The 20,788-nt window shown below is 41.3% G+C and overlaps 1 protein-coding gene across 1 annotated transcript; it reads right to left on the bottom strand.

Moving 5' to 3' along the window:
• Positions 1–1,100: 1,100 nt before the first annotated feature.
• Positions 1,101–3,922, bottom strand: LOC140016480 (uncharacterized). Its single transcript, XM_072070008.1, has 3 exons — positions 3,175–3,922; positions 1,297–1,407; positions 1,101–1,111 (listed from the first exon to the last, which is right to left on the bottom strand). Exons 1-3 carry the CDS (start codon positions 3,920–3,922, stop codon positions 1,101–1,103), a joined length of 870 nt encoding a protein of 289 aa, XP_071926109.1.
• Between the last annotated feature and the right edge of the window lie 16,866 nt (positions 3,923–20,788).

The raw sequence follows: 20,788 nt of genomic DNA, 5'->3' as shown, positions 1-20,788 counted from the left end.
GGGGAAATCCCTAAGGGTCTAGCGTTGGACTAGCCCATTCTATGAATTCCGACTAGCGTTGGACTAGTGGAAACGTACATTCATCCATCACATTCATTCATGGCTATGGAAAGCGAGTAGACATGCCAAACACTCATAAACACAGAGCACATAACACTTAGCATGCTCGACTAGATGCAAGGCCCTAATAAAGCAAATAACACGTCGCACGTAAGCATGCACAACACATAAGGTAATTAAGGCCCTAACTATTACATTATTGGGGGAGAAGGCCTACTACAATCTAAAAGGGGGAATAAGATGGAATAAAACAATTAAATCCCTAACTATTACAAGCCAAGAGGTGTACACATACCCCATAAATAAAAGAATGACTTAATAAAAGCAAACGTAAATGAAATAAAAAAACAAGGAAAGCAAGTAAAGTAGGCATGCAATTCACATTTAGCACGTTGGATCACATAGGAAAGACGAAAAGGGATAAAAGAAGTTATACCTCCCTTGGAATGGTGTCCAAATAAAAGAAAAATGGCTTACTTATCTTCCAAAATGAAAGAAATAGTCAAGGTACCAATTTATTTGGAAAATTAAAGAAAACATGCAAACACGGGCTCACATGGTCATAAAGCTCTTAAAATCATGAATTAATTGCAATGGAAACAAGACATAGTAGTTAATTGAAGCAAAGCAATCAATGAAATCGCAAAAACTAAAGCTGCCAGGGACCAAATTGAAGACATTATTCAATTGGTTGGGTCATAGCAACATTGGTTGGAAGCCAGGGGGTCAAAGTGCAATTTTGGAAAGATTTTTCATGCAACATTCATGCAAAAGCTACGAAGATGGCTTTCTTCTGCAACATACATTCAACGCTTTCTGCAACTTCAAGCTCTCAAAGTGCAGATTTTCATGCAACGGACTTCAAACAACAACTAGCACGCAACACCTCTTGACTACTAGACATTCGATTACCACAACCCAAACCCCGAACACTAAACCATTAAAGATCGAACAATGAAGCAAATGGAAGGCATGTATGCAGTCAGCAATTTTCAGCAAAAACAAAAAAAAAACTGAAACCATTCCTTCGGCCATCTCTGCTATAGTCGGCCTGCACAGATTTCAGCAACCCCAAGCAAAACTTACAGCAAACACACAATTCAAACTAAACTATGAATCAGCTCCACTCAACCGTGCTAATCCCCTCCCAAAACATTTCAAATAAACAGCTCAAAAAATTTTCCGTAAATCGCAAATGAAACTTGCTGTACTTTTAGCTAACATTAACTTACTTACAGCAATCCTTCACCCATACCATCTCAGCACCCACATGTCGCAATTCATGAGCTTCCAATGGAGCATATAGGAACTCAAAATGATGTCCCCACAAGAAGGCTCTAAACACAGCTTTTAAAATTGAACCATAAGACCATGACAAAACGCAAAAAGCAGAAGATGGAAACTACAACAATTCAAACTTCTTTTGAAATTCTGGTTTTGAAAACTCTTGCAAGGAAAATTATTTCAATCCCTTTTGGCAGCCAAAAAACGTCACTCAGTGCAACATCATCTTCATGGCAGCAAATAAAAGCCAAACATTAGACAGTCTACAAACTCCCTTGATACATAATCAAACACAAAGGAGTCTACCCGCATGTTTGCAGCAAAACTGAGATTTTAACATTTGCTATGGCAGACTCTAAATCTAACTCTTAAGGATTCTAACAGCCAAGTAGGGGATATGCAGCCTATTGTTGACCAAGAACAAAAACAGAGCATTAAGGACGCATGGGGAAGAGCATATGGTTTCTACTTGTGATGATGTCTATGGACAGACTACAGCCGTGACAAGGATCTGCCATTTCAAGATGCACAAACAAAACAGGAAGGAAAACTCACAGCAAGTTTTGCGACAATTCTATTTCACATCTAGATGAAGGCCTATGAACGAAGGAAAAGGGAACAAGAGGTTACCTTTGCTCCTTTGAATAACAAAAAAAACAAGACAGTGCCTGAATGGAAGATTGACAAGCTTCAACGCAGGCCCAATGAAAAATGGGAAAAGTTTCCTCTTGTTGCTGCAATTGCTCTCCAGATGCTCTCCACTCAAACTAGCCGTCCAGTCTCTATCCCCTTTCAGATCCTTACTTCCCCACTGAAATTCCCTCTAACCATCACTTTTCTTAGCTTCCTTAGCCGCTATTTTTCTTTTGCTCTCCCCAGATTTGCCGTCACTTCCTCTCTTGGTTCTCCCTTCCTGCCGTCCAGAAACTCTTACTCTATTTCCTCTCTGTTTTTGTTAGCCTATTGCCTTCCCACTCCCTCCGGAAACTCTCCCTTCCTTTCCTTATCCCGTCGCCAGTCCCCTCCCTCAGTTTTTCTTTTTGCTTCCTTAGCTGCTGTTGTTTCTTTCTTTCCGATCCTATCCTCTCTGTTGCGGCTGCCCTTCCTTTTCTATTTATATAGGGCACCACACCCTAAACATCTTTCCTCAAATTGCAGCTGAAGGGCTGCCTGGTCCTCTGTTTGCAAGCTGCGGCAATACGCAGCTTGCATGCCGCATTTCCGTTTTTTTTTTTTGAGATTAATTAAAACAATATTGATAATAATAATAATAACAAAATAATTTAATTAACCTTGGATAAAACAAATAAACTAGAAACAACAAAGTATAAAATCCAATTCTTTTTTCATTTCCCATTTTCATCGTTTTTTGCTCTTTTCTTTTTTTCTAAATGAACCAACAAAAATAAAAGATAAATTAAGTAGAAATGACTAAAATAGATAAATAAAACCAAATAAAACAAAATTGCTATTTTTTCCTTTTCCTTTTTTCTTTTTTTTTTATGATTTTTCTTTTTTCCATTTTTTCATTCATTTTTCCTTTTTCTCTTTTTTCATGATTTTCCTTTTTTCCTTTTTTCATTTTTTCATTCATTTTTCCTTTTCTTTTTTTTTTCTTTAAGAAATTCTATGCTAAAAACTTAAAAATAAAAATAAAACTATAAACTAAAAACTAAAAATCGAATAAAACTAACACGACAAATAAAAAACTACACCAAAAATTTGGTGTCTACACCACTGCTCCTTGCAACTGACCGAACAACTCATCAATATGGGGCAGTGGATACTTATTTTTAATCGTTACATTGTTTAGCCCCCGATAGTCTATACACATTCGCAGACTCCCGTCCTTCTTTTTCACAAACAATACAGGGGCTCCCCAAGGAAACCCACTCTCTTGAATGAACCCCTGCTCCAAAAGGTCTTGTAACTGCAATTTCAGCTCTTTGAGTTCTGCAGGGGCCATCCGATACGGGGTTTTTGAGATGGGTGACGTTCCCGGTAACAAGTCGATTTTGAATTCTATCTCACTCTCCGGAGGTAGGGCTACTAACTCATCGGGAAAAACATCTGAATATTCCTTCACTATGTGCACATCATCTACCTTCAGTTTATCGGTGGGAGTATTAATTAGAAAGGCTAAGAATCCTTGCACCCCTCTACTTAGCAGTTTTCTAACCCGAATGCCCGAAATCAAGGCGGATGAAGCTAACCTACCTTTTATATCTAACTTTAGGGTTGCCTCTCCAGGAATGCGGAATTCTATCACTTTTTTCTTACAATCTAGTTGGGTATTATACCTGGCTAACCAGTCCATGCCCAAGATCACGTCATACCCCTTGATGGACAGGCTAATCAAGTCCCCTAACAATTTTCTCTCTCCTACCCAAATCTCGTAGTCCTTATACACCATATTAGTAACCAAGCAATGATCCCCTGTAGGCGTACTAACTTCTAGGTCGTAAGGTAAACTAGCAGGTTTTATGTCAATGACACCCATGAAATTAGGGTTAACAAAGGAATGGGTGGCACCGGAATCTACTAAAACCTTTGCAAAGCGGTGGAATACAGGGATCATACCTTCTACAACCTCAGAGGAATCTGGGACCTGCTGTGGCTCTAATGAGTACACTCGAGCCGCAACCTTAGGTTTCGTCCCATCTCCCTTAGCTGGTCCAGCGTTGGTCTTTGATGGTTGTTGACTTTCCTATCCATCTCGTTTTAAAACCGGGCAGGTAGCAAGCTGGTGGTCTGCGCTTCCGCAACGCAGATATTTTTCCTCCTTTTTCCAGCAGTTTTCCTTGGTGCGGTTTAGCTTTCCGCAATACCCACAGGGTCCACGAGAGGCCGAACTCGAACCTCTCTGGAACCCTCCTCCCTGGCCTCTCCCGGCTGGGCCACCCCTAGACTGAGCCCCTCTGCCTACGCCCGACTGCCTTCCTCCTCCGGCTCCTCGTCCGAACTTGGGAGGGGTACCCTTATCCCCCTGCCCGGAACTGCTTTCAGGAAAGCCTCGCTTCTTTGCCTGGAAGTTCTGTACTTATAGCCTAGCGCTCTCCACCCGTTGGGCTTTCTCCACGGCCTCGCAAAAAGCATTAATTTGGGCCACAGTGAGGTCCTTCTGAATTTCTACATTCAGGCCTTGGACAAAGCGTCTTATCTGCCGTTGCTCAGTCATGATCAGCTCGAGGGCAAATTTGGATAGGCAGGTGAACTGGCTCTCGTATTCCGCTACAGACTAGGCCCCTTGGCGAAGTAGGATAAACTTATCTTCCTTCTGCTCCTGAACTACAGAAGGGAAGAATTTTGCGTTGAATTCTCGCATAAAGTTCACCCAGGTCCTAGGCATTTGCTCCCGTTCCCATTTGTGCCGGATGAAATTCCACCAGGAACGGGCCGCCCCTTTTAGTTGAAAGACGGCGAAGGTCACCTGCCTGTCCTCCGTATAATGCAAGGCAGCAAAGATGTCCACGATCTTTTCTAGCCACCTTTCGGCCACGTTCAGATCGGGCCCCCCGATAAACTTTGGTGGGGCAAACTTCTGGAATCTCTCGAGAACCCTATCCTCGCTCTCCACGTGATTACCAGGGTTCCCAGGGTTGGGGTTGGGGTTTTGACCCTGTTGTTGCACCACTTGGACTAGCAAATTAGTTATTTGCTACATGGTAGCTGCTATTTGAATATTAGGGTCAATCCTGGGTTCAGGGTTTGGTCCAGACGATGTTTCCCCAGCGCCCCTTTCCGACGTGGGTTGCCTACTCCTGCGTCCACGTCCTCGACCACTACAGGTGCCCTCCATCGATCAAAGTCAATCTAAGGTCAAAAGATAAGTATAATGTTAAAGGGCACATAACCCCTTTTTCGTAACATTAAACATAAATAATTAGGCAAAGCAACTACTGCATAAGGCATTTAAACACATAACACATATACATAGAACATATAACATATAATAGGATCAAGCAATCATACAAAAACAGTCAATCAAGTACATACAAAAGTCATCCTATGAAACAAAATGGGTCCTCCAAAACGATATACAAAGTTAGGCCAAAACGGCTAACTAAGAGCCTTTCCTAACTATTCCCTTCATGGAATCAAAAGCGGTTCAAAAGTTCTAGCCTAGTTCCCTACGGAGGCCACAGACTCTCCCCCGTGGCTAGAACTAGGGGTACTCCCCTCACTAGGTGAGTCGCCACTAGGAGCCACCACCTGCGCATTGGCGTTAATCACACCTTGGATCATCGCCTCACACTCATTAATAATGCCTCCAGAACGGTCTCTATTCTCCCGGACGACATTAGTAAGGCAGGTGTTCACCGCCTGCAACTGCTCCGTGAGAGCGTTCGTTCGCTCCTGCTCCATAGCTATGTCTCCTTGGAGCTATCCAATCCGGTCAACCTGCACCCTTAGGACGCCCCTCAATCTAAATGCCTCAGTATGATCCCTGGTGGCGGCACTTCTCAGCCTCCTCCTTTCATCCAACACCGCCACGACTACGAGATCAGCATAAGAGTAATACTGGCAACGCCTATAGCGGCGGGTCCGACTGGCAGTATACCAAAGCCGGATCGGACCTCCCAGTCTCTCCTGGTAGTCAATGACTCGTGGCCGCCTCTGAGGTGACACACCTCCACCCTCTCCGCTAGTTCCAGCCATAACCTACAAAGATAACAAAAGGGTTCTTATCTTAGACAACATAAGCATAATCGCACTTATTAGTACCCTAACACTTCCCTCACAGGTCCTAAGGAACAAAATTCACACTTGCCTAGGTCATTTCTAACCTAGGCTCTGATACCACCTGTGACAGCCCCACCTTCCCCTGAGGCGTACCAAAGGGGTTAGCGGACTGTCTGCCCAACTCTCGCCAGGACTAACGAGGCAGTTAACCACAGCCCAAAATGTTCCGGAAAACTAATAACGTGCTCATACGAACCAAAAATCACGAAATGAAAACGGAAAATGAAGCCACACATGAACAGTGCCATAAACCTTATATAATTTTAAAACTCTAAAAGAACATTTCCAAACCCAAAATAACACATGAACATGTCCAAGCACTTCCATATATACATGTTTTCACATTTACAACTTAAAGGGGCTTGTTTGATCAAAATACATATGAGGTTTATAACCCCATCGAGGAGCTATACGAAAGAATATGTAAACTAACTCGACTATGCCTCAAAAATACAGTCTTCCAAAATTTATTCATTTCCCTGTAAGGAAAACAAAGATAACAAAGTGAGCTTTCGCCCAATGAGGTACCATTACCCAAGTAATAAAGTTCAAATAAGCACAAAGCCACTCAGTCCAAAAACATTCAATAGGTGAAGTGACTAACACCATATAGCAGTAAAGATTTTTAAAAGGATACACACGGCTCTCAAGAGCCCCTTTCCTTGCTTGCCGTTCTTGATATCGCCCCGTTGACCCTCCGTCAACGCTTAAGGAGTAACAATTACCATAGACTCCAGTTTCTCCAATTTCCGTCCACCTCACATACCCCTACCGGGCCCGAACTCCAACCAGTTCAGTAATCGTAATACTCGAGTACCGGAACCAAGAGTCTCTCATACTCAATGATTCCTTATAACAGTCCCCATGGTTTATCAATTTCCTCGACCAAGCCCTTGCTGGCTCGATTCAATTAACCACCAATGGGGTTGAGCTCAGATTCAACAATATAAGTCGTTGGAGACACGTCCAAACGACACAGTTCAAGTATAATCAAGTTAATTCAAGTGATACAGTGAACAGTCAATTAAACTATAGAGTACGAGAGTGGTAAAGTACACCCTCGTCTCAACCGGTATCAACAGTAAACACAAACATTCCAATCATAAATCTCAAGTATAACAAAGCCAAGAAGTATCAATCATGTGAGTAGTACACTCACCACTCAAGCAAAGAGAGTTATCACAAATTTCCGTCCGACGAACGCCTTGCGTCACCGACACGACCTAACACATTCAATAAAACACAATAAGACTCCCATACGAGTCATAAATCAAATCCACATACTACCAAAGTAAGGCCAAATAGAACGTATAAGTGCAAAATCAAGCTAGGGGCATGTGCGGAAATGAAGTTTAAGTTGAAAACAAAGGACAGTTTTGACGTTGCTTAGCGGAAAGGCCACAACAGAAGCTACACTTATTGGATTTAGGTACAATTTACACTGTTTCGAAGCTAAGGTAAAGCGCTACAACTTCGATGAAGACCACTCAGTCCAGTTCATAGTGTAGGTAGGTCAAAATTTCAAGGAACCAAACCAGAATTGTACAAATAGGTTAGCTAACCGCATTCTGGTTACATGACCATAACTCAAGCTACCGAAGTCCAAATGGGGTGATTCAAGGGCCGTTAGAAAGCTAAGACATAGAACTATAACTTTTGTGTTTTGGACAAATTCCAATTCAGTAAGGATCAGGGTGAAAGTCTCGGTTAGATTGGGTGAACTGCCAACCTTGTCCGCCGAACACCTATCTAGGGCAGTCTGGTTGTTTCCGTCTTTTCATAGGCTACGGAACTCGGATTGGGCTGCAATTTTACAGGCAACTATAAAACATTATTTTCTATAAATTTCATGTTTTAACCCAAAGCTAATTCAGCCTTATTCCTATCCAAACAGTACCAGGCAGAATAGGGGTTAGTGAAACCCTAATCTGGAATTTCGCGCCAAACCGGAAATTTTACACAACCAAGCCTATCCAACATATACCAACTCTATTTTACGCTATAACAAACCATTAATCCATGTCCAATCAACACTAACATATGAAATCAGAAAAATCATGCATAAAATAAAAATTCATCAATCTCTACCAAAAGTTAGGAAATCTTCCATAAAATCACCACCTTAATTATCACAAGTCACTAATTTAACACTAGCATGAGTAAAGGAAGAATCTCTTGGTCACTTACCTAGTAAACTCAAGAAATAAGCCAACTAAGCACCTCTTCTTTCCAAACTACTCGACCACTCACCTTAATCCTACCAAGAGAGAGGTTTTTATGGAGTAAATCAAGGTTCTAACGGTTGGTTTGTGAGATTGAGCAAGAAATAGAAGGAAGAAATTGGAAGCTTTTTCTCCTTTTCCTCTCCAAGAGGCTCGGCCAAGAAGAAAGAAATAAGAAGGGATTTTGGGTCAATTTTTGTTTTATTTAGTGAAGATGGTAAAGCGGTCAAAGTCCATAACCAATAGAAAGGTTGCACCTAGCACCTTTTTTGTTCGTTGTTATCCTTTTGTCTCTCCAACAATAATCCACTTAAGGTAACCTCTAATTATTTCTTAGCACCTAGTAAATTAATCCCGGTATACACAACTTAACCTAATTGGCCAAATTTTATCGAACTTACCGCACTAGTGGGTCCCACATCCAATATACATTTTTAAAATCTCATGAACCAACTTATACTGGAAAAATAATTTAAAAACCATATTTACCCATAAAAAATGATTTAAAACAATTTCCTAATAAAGAAAATATATAAAAGGCATGTAATTAAATAAAATAAAGTCTAGAAAAATAAGAAAAATACGGGTTCTCACAGATATCATGCTTATGTGTTATGTGTTTTATGTGATTTATGTGTTTATTTGTTTTTATTATGTTTTACATTATTTATTTGATTATGATAAATGTGTGACGTCACCACACTAGGCCAACGTTAGTTGTCGCCCATTTCCCGATTCCATACTAGTCCAACGCTAGTTGTGGTCCTTTATTCCGATTTTTCACTAGTCCAATGTTAGTGAGGACTCATAGACATGGGCTAGTCCAACGCTAGACCCTTAGGAACCATTCACACACTAGATCACGCTTGTGTGACAATCTGTGAGGCCCCAGTCCGTTCTACGTTGATATATTCATTAGTTAGGCGGTAACGTTTGGTTTTGTGAGTATTTCGAAAACCCTAAGTAGGGAGTAAGATTTAAACCCTAGTTTTGTATTCGAACAAGTTTGAGTGGTGATTAAAGTTAGTTATGTTAATGTGTGTTTTAGTGTGGGTAAGTATAGGATTTAATCCATTTTGTATAGATTAATTAAGTTTAAGAAGGTTAGAAACCCGAAGTGAACAAAAACCCTAATTTCCGGTTAAGATTGGAAACTCGTCTTTTCTACATTTTTCTGTATTAGAAAAATTCCCCAGATAATTTTTATTGAGTAAATGGAGTTTTTAGATGATTTTTCTAGTATTAGTTGGTTTTTGAGAAATTAACAACGTATATCGAACGTGGGACCCACGAGTGCGAAAAGTTCGGAAAATTTCGGCCGATTAGGTTAAGTTTCGAATACTGGGTTTAATTTACCGGGTGTTAAGAGATAAGTAGAGATTGCAATTTGGATTGATATGAGAGAGAAAAGTTAGGTAGATATTTCATAAAAGGTGACAAGTGTCACCATAAGATTAACTCTTACAATAAGATTTACTATTCCATTTTTTGACTTTTGACCCAATTGGTTAAATATCTTAAAATTAACCAAAAATCACCATTTTTCTCTTACCTTTGGCCGGCCCTCTCTCTTGCAAGAAGGAAGAAAACCTCTCTCAATTCCTTGCTCTAATCTTGCCCAAATCAACAACTTAACCGTTTAATCTTGAATTCCTTCCATAAAACCTCTTAGTTTAGTGCTTGTAAGGTGTTGTGTGGAGTTGTTTGGAAGCTTAAGGTGCTAAGTGGTCTCTCTTCTTTGGTTCTAAGGTAAGTGACTATGGAACCCCTCTCTTCTATCTAAAGATGCTTAATAAATGACTTGTGGTTGTTATGAGTGTGATTTTGTGGACTATTTCTTGATTTTAGTTAAGATTGATGAAGTTTTCTATTTATTTGGAATTTTTGCTGGTTGCATATGATCACTATGATGTGGCTATGTATGATGATTGGAAATGAGGGGTAATGACTCTAGTAAGTGCAAATGAGTGACAATTGCAAGTAATTTTGGATTTGGAGGAAATTTCAGCAACTTAGGGTTTCACCACCCCCTTTTCTGTCCGGTTTTGTATCTCCTACTTAGAGGCCGAATTGGCCTTTGCTTAAAACATGAAAGTTGTAGGTATTGATGTGTTTGAGGTGCCTGTAAAATTTCAGGTCATTTGGAGTAGTGTAGAGTGAGATATGTCGATTTTACTGTTGCTGTTCTGGGTTGATCAGAATGTGAAAACTGCACTTGTAATTGGTTGTTTTGGCTGGTATTGCTTCAGAATTAGTTGTTATGGTCTTCGAATGAAATGTAGCTTGATGTATTAGCTACCATATGCCTTTGGAATTTCTGGATTTGGACTTGTGTAGGCTGAGTTATGATGTTTGCACTAGAATACGTTTTGTGAATCTGTTTTTGCGATTCTGGTATAGTATATTGCACTTTCGACCTGGTTGCACTCGAAACTAGATTGAGTAGCCTTCTTCAACATTGTAGCCCCTTGAGTCCTGTGTATGCCTGTAAAATCTCAGGTTAAACGGATTAGTGTATCATGAGTTATAGATGAAATGCTCAAGCCTGTTTTGAACATCAGATTTGGTACGTCTTTTAGTTTAGCTTCTGCCCGTGATCTTTCGGTTTTGATACAGTACGATTTGGGTGTCAACTCCTTCATAAGAAATTTAGATCTTGGTCTCAGCTTCGAAACGGTATAAAGTACGTTGAAATCTGAGTTCCGTAGCTCCGGTTTTGATCAAAACAATATCGATCGTCAGAACTGCCCGGTATTTGGACAGTTCTGACGGGTATTTTGGCACTCGATTTTCGTTCTGTTCTGAATGGATTCAGGTCTTGGCCAAAACATGAAAGTTTTAGCCTTATGTCCCAGCTTTCTAACGCCTTTGGAATTTCTTGATTTCGATTTCTGAGCCATGAGTTACGGCCTTGTAAACAGGGCCTGTTTGGTAACTCGCAATGAAACAGCTGGCACAATTTCGTGCATTTTTGACCTATATCTATTGAGATCTGGGTTGAGATGTCTAAAGGGAAGTTGTAGCCCTTCCTCTTAGCTTCGCAACGGTACCTCATGTACCTTGATCCGACACTCCTAGCCTAACTTTTGACCAAAACGGTTTGAGATGGCAGATTTGGCCGTCCCGTTTGCCGTTCCGCGCGCGCGCGTGTGCCATTTTTGTCGTTTCCGCACTTGCGCGTGCCAATTTTGCCGTTTTGCTTGTTTTAAGTACGTTAGTTGCCGTTTGTGATATATTGTGACATAATCTTCGATTTCAGACAGTGGTGAGCTAGGCGGAGCCGGTGGGGCCCACTACTAGCCAACACACAAAGTGAATTCCGCCTTTGTACTACTTTTGGTATTTTGAGTAAGTATTCAGGCCGCGCTTACGTGTTAGTTGTTATGTGTTTCGATATGTATGAAAAGGGTACCTAGGCGAGGGTGTACTTTATCGCACTCGACCTAAACCCTAATTTTCGCACCTATTTGTACATGACATATGTATATGAATCATTTTGGAACTAAACCCCTTGAGCTTGTGGCTCGGGGTGACTTTTGAATAAATTTTGTGAAGTTTGTGAGTTTGGGGCCCGATCTCATGACCTAGATGGACTATTCGAGCCGGTTAGGGCTTGGTCGAAGTCAGTCCAACTTAGTCTGAGATCACCAAGTTTGTAGGTTCATGTTATGAACCAATTTTGTGAATCCGGTTCACCGAGAAGGTGACCAAGTTTGTGAACCGAGCTTGCGCAGCAAGTTCAATTTCGTTCGCCCGGGCAAGTTTGTGAGGTGACTGGCCAGTGAGGGTGATAAGGTGTCGGTGGGTGTACAAGTGAAGTTCTACGGACCATTGAGTGTGGTCGACGGAGTGTCGGCAGGAGATCATACATGACACATGAATTGGCTTTGGAGCCACCCGTATCCTTATTATATGATGTTGTTCTTTTCTGCTTTTGCTTTACTCTAAATGTGTAATTGTTGCTACGTGAATTTATGCTTTTACCCCCTGTTTACTTACTAAGCTTCTAGCTTACCCCGTTTCCTTTGTTTTCCTTAGCAGGGGACGACGCGGGGAACTTTGGGACTCTGCCGCTAGTATAGTTAGGTTGTTTGTAATAGTGAGACATCTAGCATGTTTGTTTTTGTTTTGGTGGTTTGTATAAGAACCCTTCTTAGGGTCTATCTTTTGCTGGTTGTGGTTATAGTGTATTAGAGTGGTTTGACTCGAGACTTTTGAAGATGTAAATATAACTTTTGGGATTGTATATATTGTATATAGTGCTCTCTCGATTTATCTAGTTTTATTGCTTTAAGTTTTGAGTCCTGGCGCGAGCTAGGCAGGCGGCCCGCCGATACCCTTGGGTTCGCCCTTGGGAGAAGTGGGGTCGTCACAGTTGGTATCAGAGCGCCTAGGTTAGAGGACTTGGGCAATTGTGGGACCTACGTGATAGGCACTAGGCATATCTGATTCTTTTAAGTTGAATGATATCTTTTAAGCTGAAATGCCGGTTGACTGACGACTTAATGTTTTGTAGGTATGTATCCGGGCGGTTCGAGTGATGCGGGACCCAGTGGTGTGGGACCGAGACCTCCGAGTAGGAGGGGCCCAGAGGATCGAGCGCTGCGTAAGCGGGCGATCCGTTATAGGCAGAGGCTGGGAGAGCCTTACACTTTGTACTCCCCATTCGGCCAGGTGTCGCGCCGACCCTGCGCGTGTTGGTCTACGTATGGCTATCCCGACGAGGTAGTCATAGCATTAGATGACGAGCGTTATTACCTCGACAGGACGGTCGAGACTCTGAGGGCACAGCTAGACGAGGCTAGAGCGGTTGGCCGTGAGCAGGCGAGGCGTGTGGGATACTTGGAGCGGGGTCTCCGAGAGGAGAGAGAGAGGACGGATGCTTTGCACCGTCAGCTTCAGGACACACACCAGCACCTCTTCGCTATGAAGAGGCAGCTGAGGGACAGGGCTCGGAGTATGTCTGTTGACTGCGAGCTCTTACTAGATTTAGCCGCAGAGGCCCCGCCACGAGCCACCGGTCTGGAGAGGATGGACGAGGTGGACACGTTAGGTTCCGTTGGGAACCTGGGCCCTAGGGGAGGCGATTAGGGTCGCTTTTGTACTTTTGCTTAGCTAGTGTATGACTTTTGTTAGAACTAATTCGGCTAATTCCTTTTGTTACTTGGCCGACTAACTAGATTTTTGGAGCCGGAGTGCTCGTGTATATTGGGTTTTGTACCGACTGGAGGTCGGTAATGTGTAAATCTTTTGGTGTGACTTTGTAAATACGTGTATATATTTGAATAGAATTTTGAACTTGCCTTTTTGTGCCTTTTGTGTATAAGTTTTGTGTCTCTTCTTTTGCTCATAATCTGGATAATAAGCATACGTATTGTTCCGAATTATAGACTTGTACACTAAATGGCCTCCGGTACTCGAGGGGGAGGTAGAGGGCGAGGACGAGGCCCTGAAATGGAACATGAACAAGAGCCAGACCAAGTAGCTACAGCCATCCAGCGAATGGCTGACTTGATGGAACGTATGATTGACCAACAGGGTCAGGGCCACGGGAATGCTGTTGGAAACCCTGGACATAATCCGGGACATAATCATGAGGGCGAGGACCGTGCCTTAGAACGGTTCCAAAAGTTTGCACCTCCTAAGTTCCTAGGAGGACCTAATCCAGATCTAGCCGAAACCTGGATGGACCGTATGCTCGATATATTTGCCGCGCTTAGGTATTCGGAAGAGCGGCAGATATCTTTTGCTGTGTTCCAGTTTGAAGGAGCCGCCCGAGCCTGGTGGAACGTGATCAGAGCCAAATGGGAGCGGGAACAGACCCCTTGGACCTGGATCAATTTCACACGAGAATTTAACGAAAAATATTTACCTCCCATTGTACAAGAGAAACGGGAAGACGATTTTATCCGCCTGCGTCAAGGGACATTGAGTGTAGCGGAGTATGAGACCCAGTTTACAAAGCTCTCTCGTTTTGCCCCGGAGTTAGTGCTAACGGAACGAAAACGAATCCGCCGCTTCGTTCAAGGTTTAAATGTGGAGATCCAGGAGGCACTTGCAGCTGCTCAGTTGGATACGTTTGGTCAGGCATTAGAAAAAGCACAACGGATTGAGACAGCTAGGGGACAGGTAAAATCCTTTCATGAGAGGAAACGAAGACAACCCGATTCGAGCCATTTTGTGACTGGACAGAGCTCGCAAAGTGAGCCACCTTCTAAGAAGAGTCAAGGAACAGATGGTCCTCGACCCGCAGGAACCCTAAACCAGGGTAATTTTGGAAGAGGTCGAGTAGGGCAAGAGCCCCAGAGGAGTGCCCAGCGTGGAGGGCCTAGTGCGGGCATTAAGCCAATCTGTGGATTCTGTGGGGCCAATCACACTGACGAAAACTGCTGGAAGAACAGTTCGATCCGAAGATGCTATAAGTGTGGTAGTGCAGAACATCTGATCGCCCAGTGCCCGAAGTCACAAAAGGAGAAACCTAAGCAACCGACTGAAGGGACTACCGCTAAGCCGTCAAATGCAGGGGAAAATCGAGCCAAAGGGCCAGCCAGGGTCTATGCGATGGGTCAACCTGAGATGATTAATCCTTCGGCAGGTTTCGAAGGTACGCTTCGACCAAAGAATTAATTTCGAGGACGAAATTGTCCTAAGTGGGGGAGATTGTGAGGCCCCAGTCCGTTCTACGTTGATATATTCATTAGTTAGGCGGTAACGTTTGGTTTTGTGAGTATTTCGAAAACCCTAAGTAGGGAGTAAGATTTAAACCCTAGTTTTGTATTCGAACAAGTTTGAGTGGTGATTAAAGTTAGTTATGTTAATGTGTGTTTTAGTGTGGGTAAGTATAGGATTTAATCCATTTTGTATAGATTAATTAAGTTTAAGAAGGTTAGAAACCCGAAGTGAACAAAAACCCTAATTTCCGGTTAAGATTGGAAACTCGTCTTTTCTACATTTTTCTGTATTAGAAAAATTCCCCAGATAATTTTTATTGAGTAAATGGAGTTTTTAGATGATTTTTCTAGTATTAGTTGGTTTTTGAGAAATTAACAACGTATATCGAACGTGGGACCCACGAGTGCGAAAAGTTCGGAAAATTTCGGCCGATTAGGTTAAGTTTCGAATACTGGGTTTAATTTACCGGGTGTTAAGAGATAAGTAGAGATTGCAATTTGGATTGATATGAGAGAGAAAAGTTAGGTAGATATTTCATAAAAGGTGACAAGTGTCACCATAAGATTAACTCTTACAATAAGATTTACTATTCCATTTTTTGACTTTTGACCCAATTGGTTAAATATCTTAAAATTAACCAAAAATCACCATTTTTCTCTTACCTTTGGCCGGCCCTCTCTCTTGCAAGAAGGAAGAAAACCTCTCTCAATTCCTTGCTCTAATCTTGCCCAAATCAACAACTTAACCGTTTAATCTTGAATTCCTTCCATAAAACCTCTTAGTTTAGTGCTTGTAAGGTGTTGTGTGGAGTTGTTTGGAAGCTTAAGGTGCTAAGTGGTCTCTCTTCTTTGGTTCTAAGGTAAGTGACTATGGAACCCCTCTCTTCTATCTAAAGATGCTTAATAAATGACTTGTGGTTGTTATGAGTGTGATTTTGTGGACTATTTCTTGATTTTAGTTAAGATTGATGAAGTTTTCTATTTATTTGGAATTTTTGCTGGTTGCATATGATCACTATGATGTGGCTATGTATGATGATTGGAAATGAGGGGTAATGACTCTAGTAAGTGCAAATGAGTGATAATTGCAAGTAATTTTGGATTTGGAGGAAATTTCAGCAACTTAGGGTTTCACCACCCCCTTTTCTGTCCGGTTTTGTATCTCCTACTTAGAGGCCGAATTGGCCTTTGCTTAAAACATGAAAGTTGTAGGTATTGATGTGTTTGAGGTGCCTGTAAAATTTCAGGTCATTTGGAGTAGTGTAGAGTGAGATATGTCGATTTTACTGTTGCTGTTCTGGGTTGATCAGAATGTGAAAACTGCACTTGTAATTGGTTGTTTTGGCTGGTATTGCTTCAGAATTAGTTGTTATGGTCTTCGAATGAAATGTAGCTTGATGTATTAGCTACCATATGCCTTTGGAATTTCTGGATTTGGACTTGTGTAGGCTGAGTTATGATGTTTGCACTAGAATACGTTTTGTGAATCTGTTTTTGCGATTCTGGTATAGTATATTGCACTTTCGACCTGGTTGCACTCGAAACTAGATTGAGTAGCCTTCTTCAACATTGTAGCCCCTTGAGTCCTGTGTATGCCTGTAAAATCTCAGGTTAAACGGATTAGTGTATCATGAGTTATAGATGAAATGCTCAAGCCTGTTTTGAACATCAGATTTGGTACGTCTTTTAGTTTAGCTTCTGCCCGTGATCTTTCGGTTTTGATACAGTACGATTTGGGTGTCAACTCCTTCATAAGAAATTTAGATCTTGGTCTCAGCTTCGAAACGGTATAAAGTACGTTGAAATCTGAGTTCCGTAGCTCCGGTTTTGATCAAAACAATATCGATCGTCAGAACTGCCCGGTATTTGGACAGTTCTGACGGGTATTTTGGCACTCGATTTTCGTTCTGTTCTGAATGGATTCAGGTCTTGGCCAAAACATGAAAGTTTTAGCCTTATGTCCCAGCTTTCTAACGCCTTTGGAATTTCTTGATTTCGATTTCTGAGCCATGAGTTACGGCCTTGTAAACAGGGCCTGTTTGGTAACTCGCAATGAAACAGCTGGCACAATTTCGTGCATTTTTGACCTATATCTATTGAGATCTGGGTTGAGATGTCTAAAGGGAAGTTGTAGCCCTTCCTCTTAGCTTCGCAACGGTACCTCATGTACCTTGATCCGACACTCCTAGCCTAACGTTTGACCAAAACGGTTTGAGATGGCAGATTTGGCCGTCCCGTTTGCCGTTCCGCGCGCGCGCGTGTGCCATTTTTGTCGTTTCCGCACTTGCGCGTGCCAATTTTGCCGTTTTGCTTGTTTTAAGTACGTTAGTTGCCGTTTGTGATATATTGTGACATAATCTTCGATTTCAGACAGTGGTGAGCTAGGCGGAGCCGGTGGGGCCCACTACTAGCCAACACACAAAGTGAATTCCGCCTTTGTACTACTTTTGGTATTTTGAGTAAGTATTCAGGCTGCGCTTACGTGTTAGTTGTTATGTGTTTCGATATGTATGAAAAGGGTACCTAGGCGAGGGTGTACTTTATCGCACTCGACCTAAACCCTAATTTTCGCACCTATTTGTACATGACATATGTATATGAATCATTTTGGAACTAAACCCCTTGAGCTTGTGGCTCGGGGTGACTTTTGAATAAATTTTGTGAAGTTTGTGAGTTTGGGGCCCGATCTCATGACCTAGATGGACTATTCGAGCCGGTTAGGGCTTGGTCGAAGTCAGTCCAACTTAGTCTGAGATCACCAAGTTTGTAGGTTCATGTTATGAACCAATTTTGTGAATCCGGTTCACCGAGAAGGTGACCAAGTTTGTGAACCGAGCTTGCGCAGCAAGTTCAATTTCGTTCGCCCGGGCAAGTTTGTGAGGTGACTGGCCAGTGAGGGTGATAAGGTGTCGGTGGGTGTACAAGTGAAGTTCTACGGACCATTGAGTGTGGTCGACGGAGTGTCGGCAGGAGATCATACATGACACATGAATTGGCTTTGGAGCCACCCGTATCCTTATTATATGATGTTGTTCTTTTCTGCTTTTGCTTTACTCTAAATGTGTAATTGTTGCTACGTGAATTTATGCTTTCACCCCCTGTTTACTTACTAAGCTTCTAGCTTACCCCGTTTCCTTTGTTTTCCTTAGCAGGGGACGACGTGGGGAACTTTGGGACTCTGCCGCTAGTATAGTTAGGTTGTTTGTAATAGTGAGACATCTAGCATGTTTGTTTTTGTTTTGGTGGTTTATATAAGAACCCTTCTTAGGGTCTATCTTTTGCTGGTTGTGGTTATAGTGTATTAGAGTGGTTTGACTCGAGACTTTTGAAGATGTAAATATAACTTTTGGGATTGTATATATTGTATATAGTGCTCTCTCGATTTATCTAGTTTTATTGTTTTAAGTTTTGAGTCCTGGCGCGAGCTAGGCAGGCGGCCCGCCGATACCCTTGGGTTCGCCCTTGGGAGAAGTGGGGTCGTCACACAATCACTATACTCTCATGCATATTTTCTATTTTTTAGGGCTTTTTATCACTTTTGCATGAATTTCCCTTATACGTGTATCCCATACCCCATGTTCCCTTTATATATATATCCCCTATCCCATATTCCCTTTTATATCTATATCCCCTATATTTTATATTTTCCTTTATATAATCCTATTCACGAGATATGACATTAGATTTGCATTTCATATAGGAAAAATTAGAGATAGGATAGTACACTTGTTTGATTAGATTAGGAAATAACCCTTAAATATGGGATATGAACGAGTTTGGCTCTCTAGCCTTAGCACGCTCGTATTCCCTCTATTAAAGGGAAAATTTAGTCACAAACATTAGCTCCCCATACCCGTTATGATACATCCCTTTAGGTCATGTATATTTGTATATTATTATTTTCCTTTTCTTTTCTTAGAGTCTCATATTTTTTGCATTATTCGTGACCTCTTCAAAGAGTCCCTATTGGGCATCACAATTAATGTGATTGGCACCTATTAAGGTTTGAAGAGATATTTTGACCCTCCGATACCCTCTTAGGTCTAGGGTTTACATTCATATAATACATCCAAATGTGATAAATCTTTAGGTTAAAATAAAAAAATCTTTGACTAAATCACGCAACTAGTCTTGGTTAGGTTGAAAGGGTGCCTTGGATTTTTATCCTTGCATTCCCTTTCTTCAAATGTGACTCCTGAACACCTTCTCTAATTTTCGTAGACTTAGGAGTCGTTTAAAAAGGGTTTTCCATAATTTTATCTAAAAAATTTATTTTAGGTGACTTGGTACACCTTAACTCTATACCAAGTGGCGACTTCAATTTTTATTCAAAAACACTTTTTAAACTATAATTTGGGTCAAAATCATCACACTTTTAAACCCCATTTAGGCCCATTTCTTTTTCTTTATTCATTTTCTTAAAAATCAAAAAATCATTTTCACTCAAATTGAATCAAAATCCCATTTTCTTAAAACTCGTTATTTTAGTTTATTTTAAAAAACGGGGCGCGAAATCCAGTAAAGCCAACTATTGTACAATCCTCTCACCTACTAAGAATTCTTTCACTCCTTTTCTTGTGTGTCTTTGTAGAATATTAATCTACCAATTTATAGAGAATATTACCTGGTCAAAAAACCAACTAACAATAGGAAATGAATGCTAATTCCTAGACTTATACAGAATAGGAAATAACTTCTAAATTCTAAACAAACTAGGAAATAACTTAGCTACTACTTCAAGTAATTAAAACCAATTAGGAAACTAGTTACTTCCACACAAAATAAAGATCTTGACAAAAAGAAATTAAACCAATTTCCTAACGATGCCCATAGCATCGCAAAGTCCATTAATTTCTCGTGCTTTTAGTAGCGAGCAAATTTACTTATAGACTATACCAACTTTAGCAATCAAACTAAAAGCTTGTATTATAATTCCTATCTTCATAAGTTAACAGTCAATCATATAAGACTAAGACATCTATTTGGCTATTTCTTTTTCTGGTTCAAGAGCAACTCTAGGCCTCGAATAGGAAATGGGAAAAGGGAAGGTATAAGAGCCTGCTTGCCTTGCAAGTTTTTAGAGTTTTTGTAGCAAAATATACTGTAACGATGTGATGTATATGAAATAAAAAGATAATTAAAAAATATGTCAAGAGAAATTTCCTACAAAAACTCGCAATTCAAACAAGGCATAAGAGTCTTTTCCCCGAAAAGTAGGGTTTTCATTTTATGGATATTTTTGTTGGACGAGCGGAGTAGCACAGTTTTTCAACTCGGACAAGAAAAGAAAAGTTTCGAAAAATGGCAAGGGCCAAATCCGGCTGGAAATCCGGCCAGTTTCTGGCCGGATAGATGGCCGGATTGCCTTGCAATTTTGAAAAAAAATTGGTTTCGATTCTGCCTTGAATCCGGCCAAGAATCCGGCGGGAAATCCGGCCAGATTCCGGCCGGATTGTGACGTGTCATGTCCGGCAGCCACTTTTGACCAGCTTTTGTGCTTGATAAATATCTTGTTTTGGTTGTGTTTGCTCGTCATTTTGCACCCTCCTTGCCCGGCTGTCTTGGAGAGAAAACAAGAAAAGAAAAACTCCATTTCTTCCCTTTGATTTCCTTCTTTGAATCTTGAGTTTTAATCGGTGGTTTTGCCAAATATTTCACACAAGTGCTCTCAAAGGTGGTTTAAAGCTTTTAGATGGATTGATTGTGGAGGGAAGGCTCTAAGGTGTTAGCTTCTTGAATTTGTGGTAAGTTGCTTAAACAAGTTCCTTTTGGTTCTAAAATTGGTTAATTTAGGGTTTGTGATGTTTA

Source organism: Coffea arabica, chromosome 11c, assembly GCF_036785885.1.
Source record: "Coffea arabica cultivar ET-39 chromosome 11c, Coffea Arabica ET-39 HiFi, whole genome shotgun sequence".
Taxonomy (NCBI): domain Eukaryota; kingdom Viridiplantae; phylum Streptophyta; class Magnoliopsida; order Gentianales; family Rubiaceae; genus Coffea; species Coffea arabica.
Note: the sequence above shows the minus strand (reverse complement) of the source record. Positions and strands in the feature narration are given on the sequence as shown.

Bases quoted from the DNA above. Each gene is read 5' to 3' on its own strand.
- LOC140016480 (XM_072070008.1), bottom strand. From the start codon at position 3,922: ATGATCCCTGTATTCCACCGCTTTGCAAAGGTTTTAGTAGATTCCGGT. The intron at 1,408-3,174 runs GTATAGACTATC...CAATTTTAAAAG, and splicing joins GGACGGGAGTCTGCGAATGT to CTGTGTTTAGAGCCTTCTTG.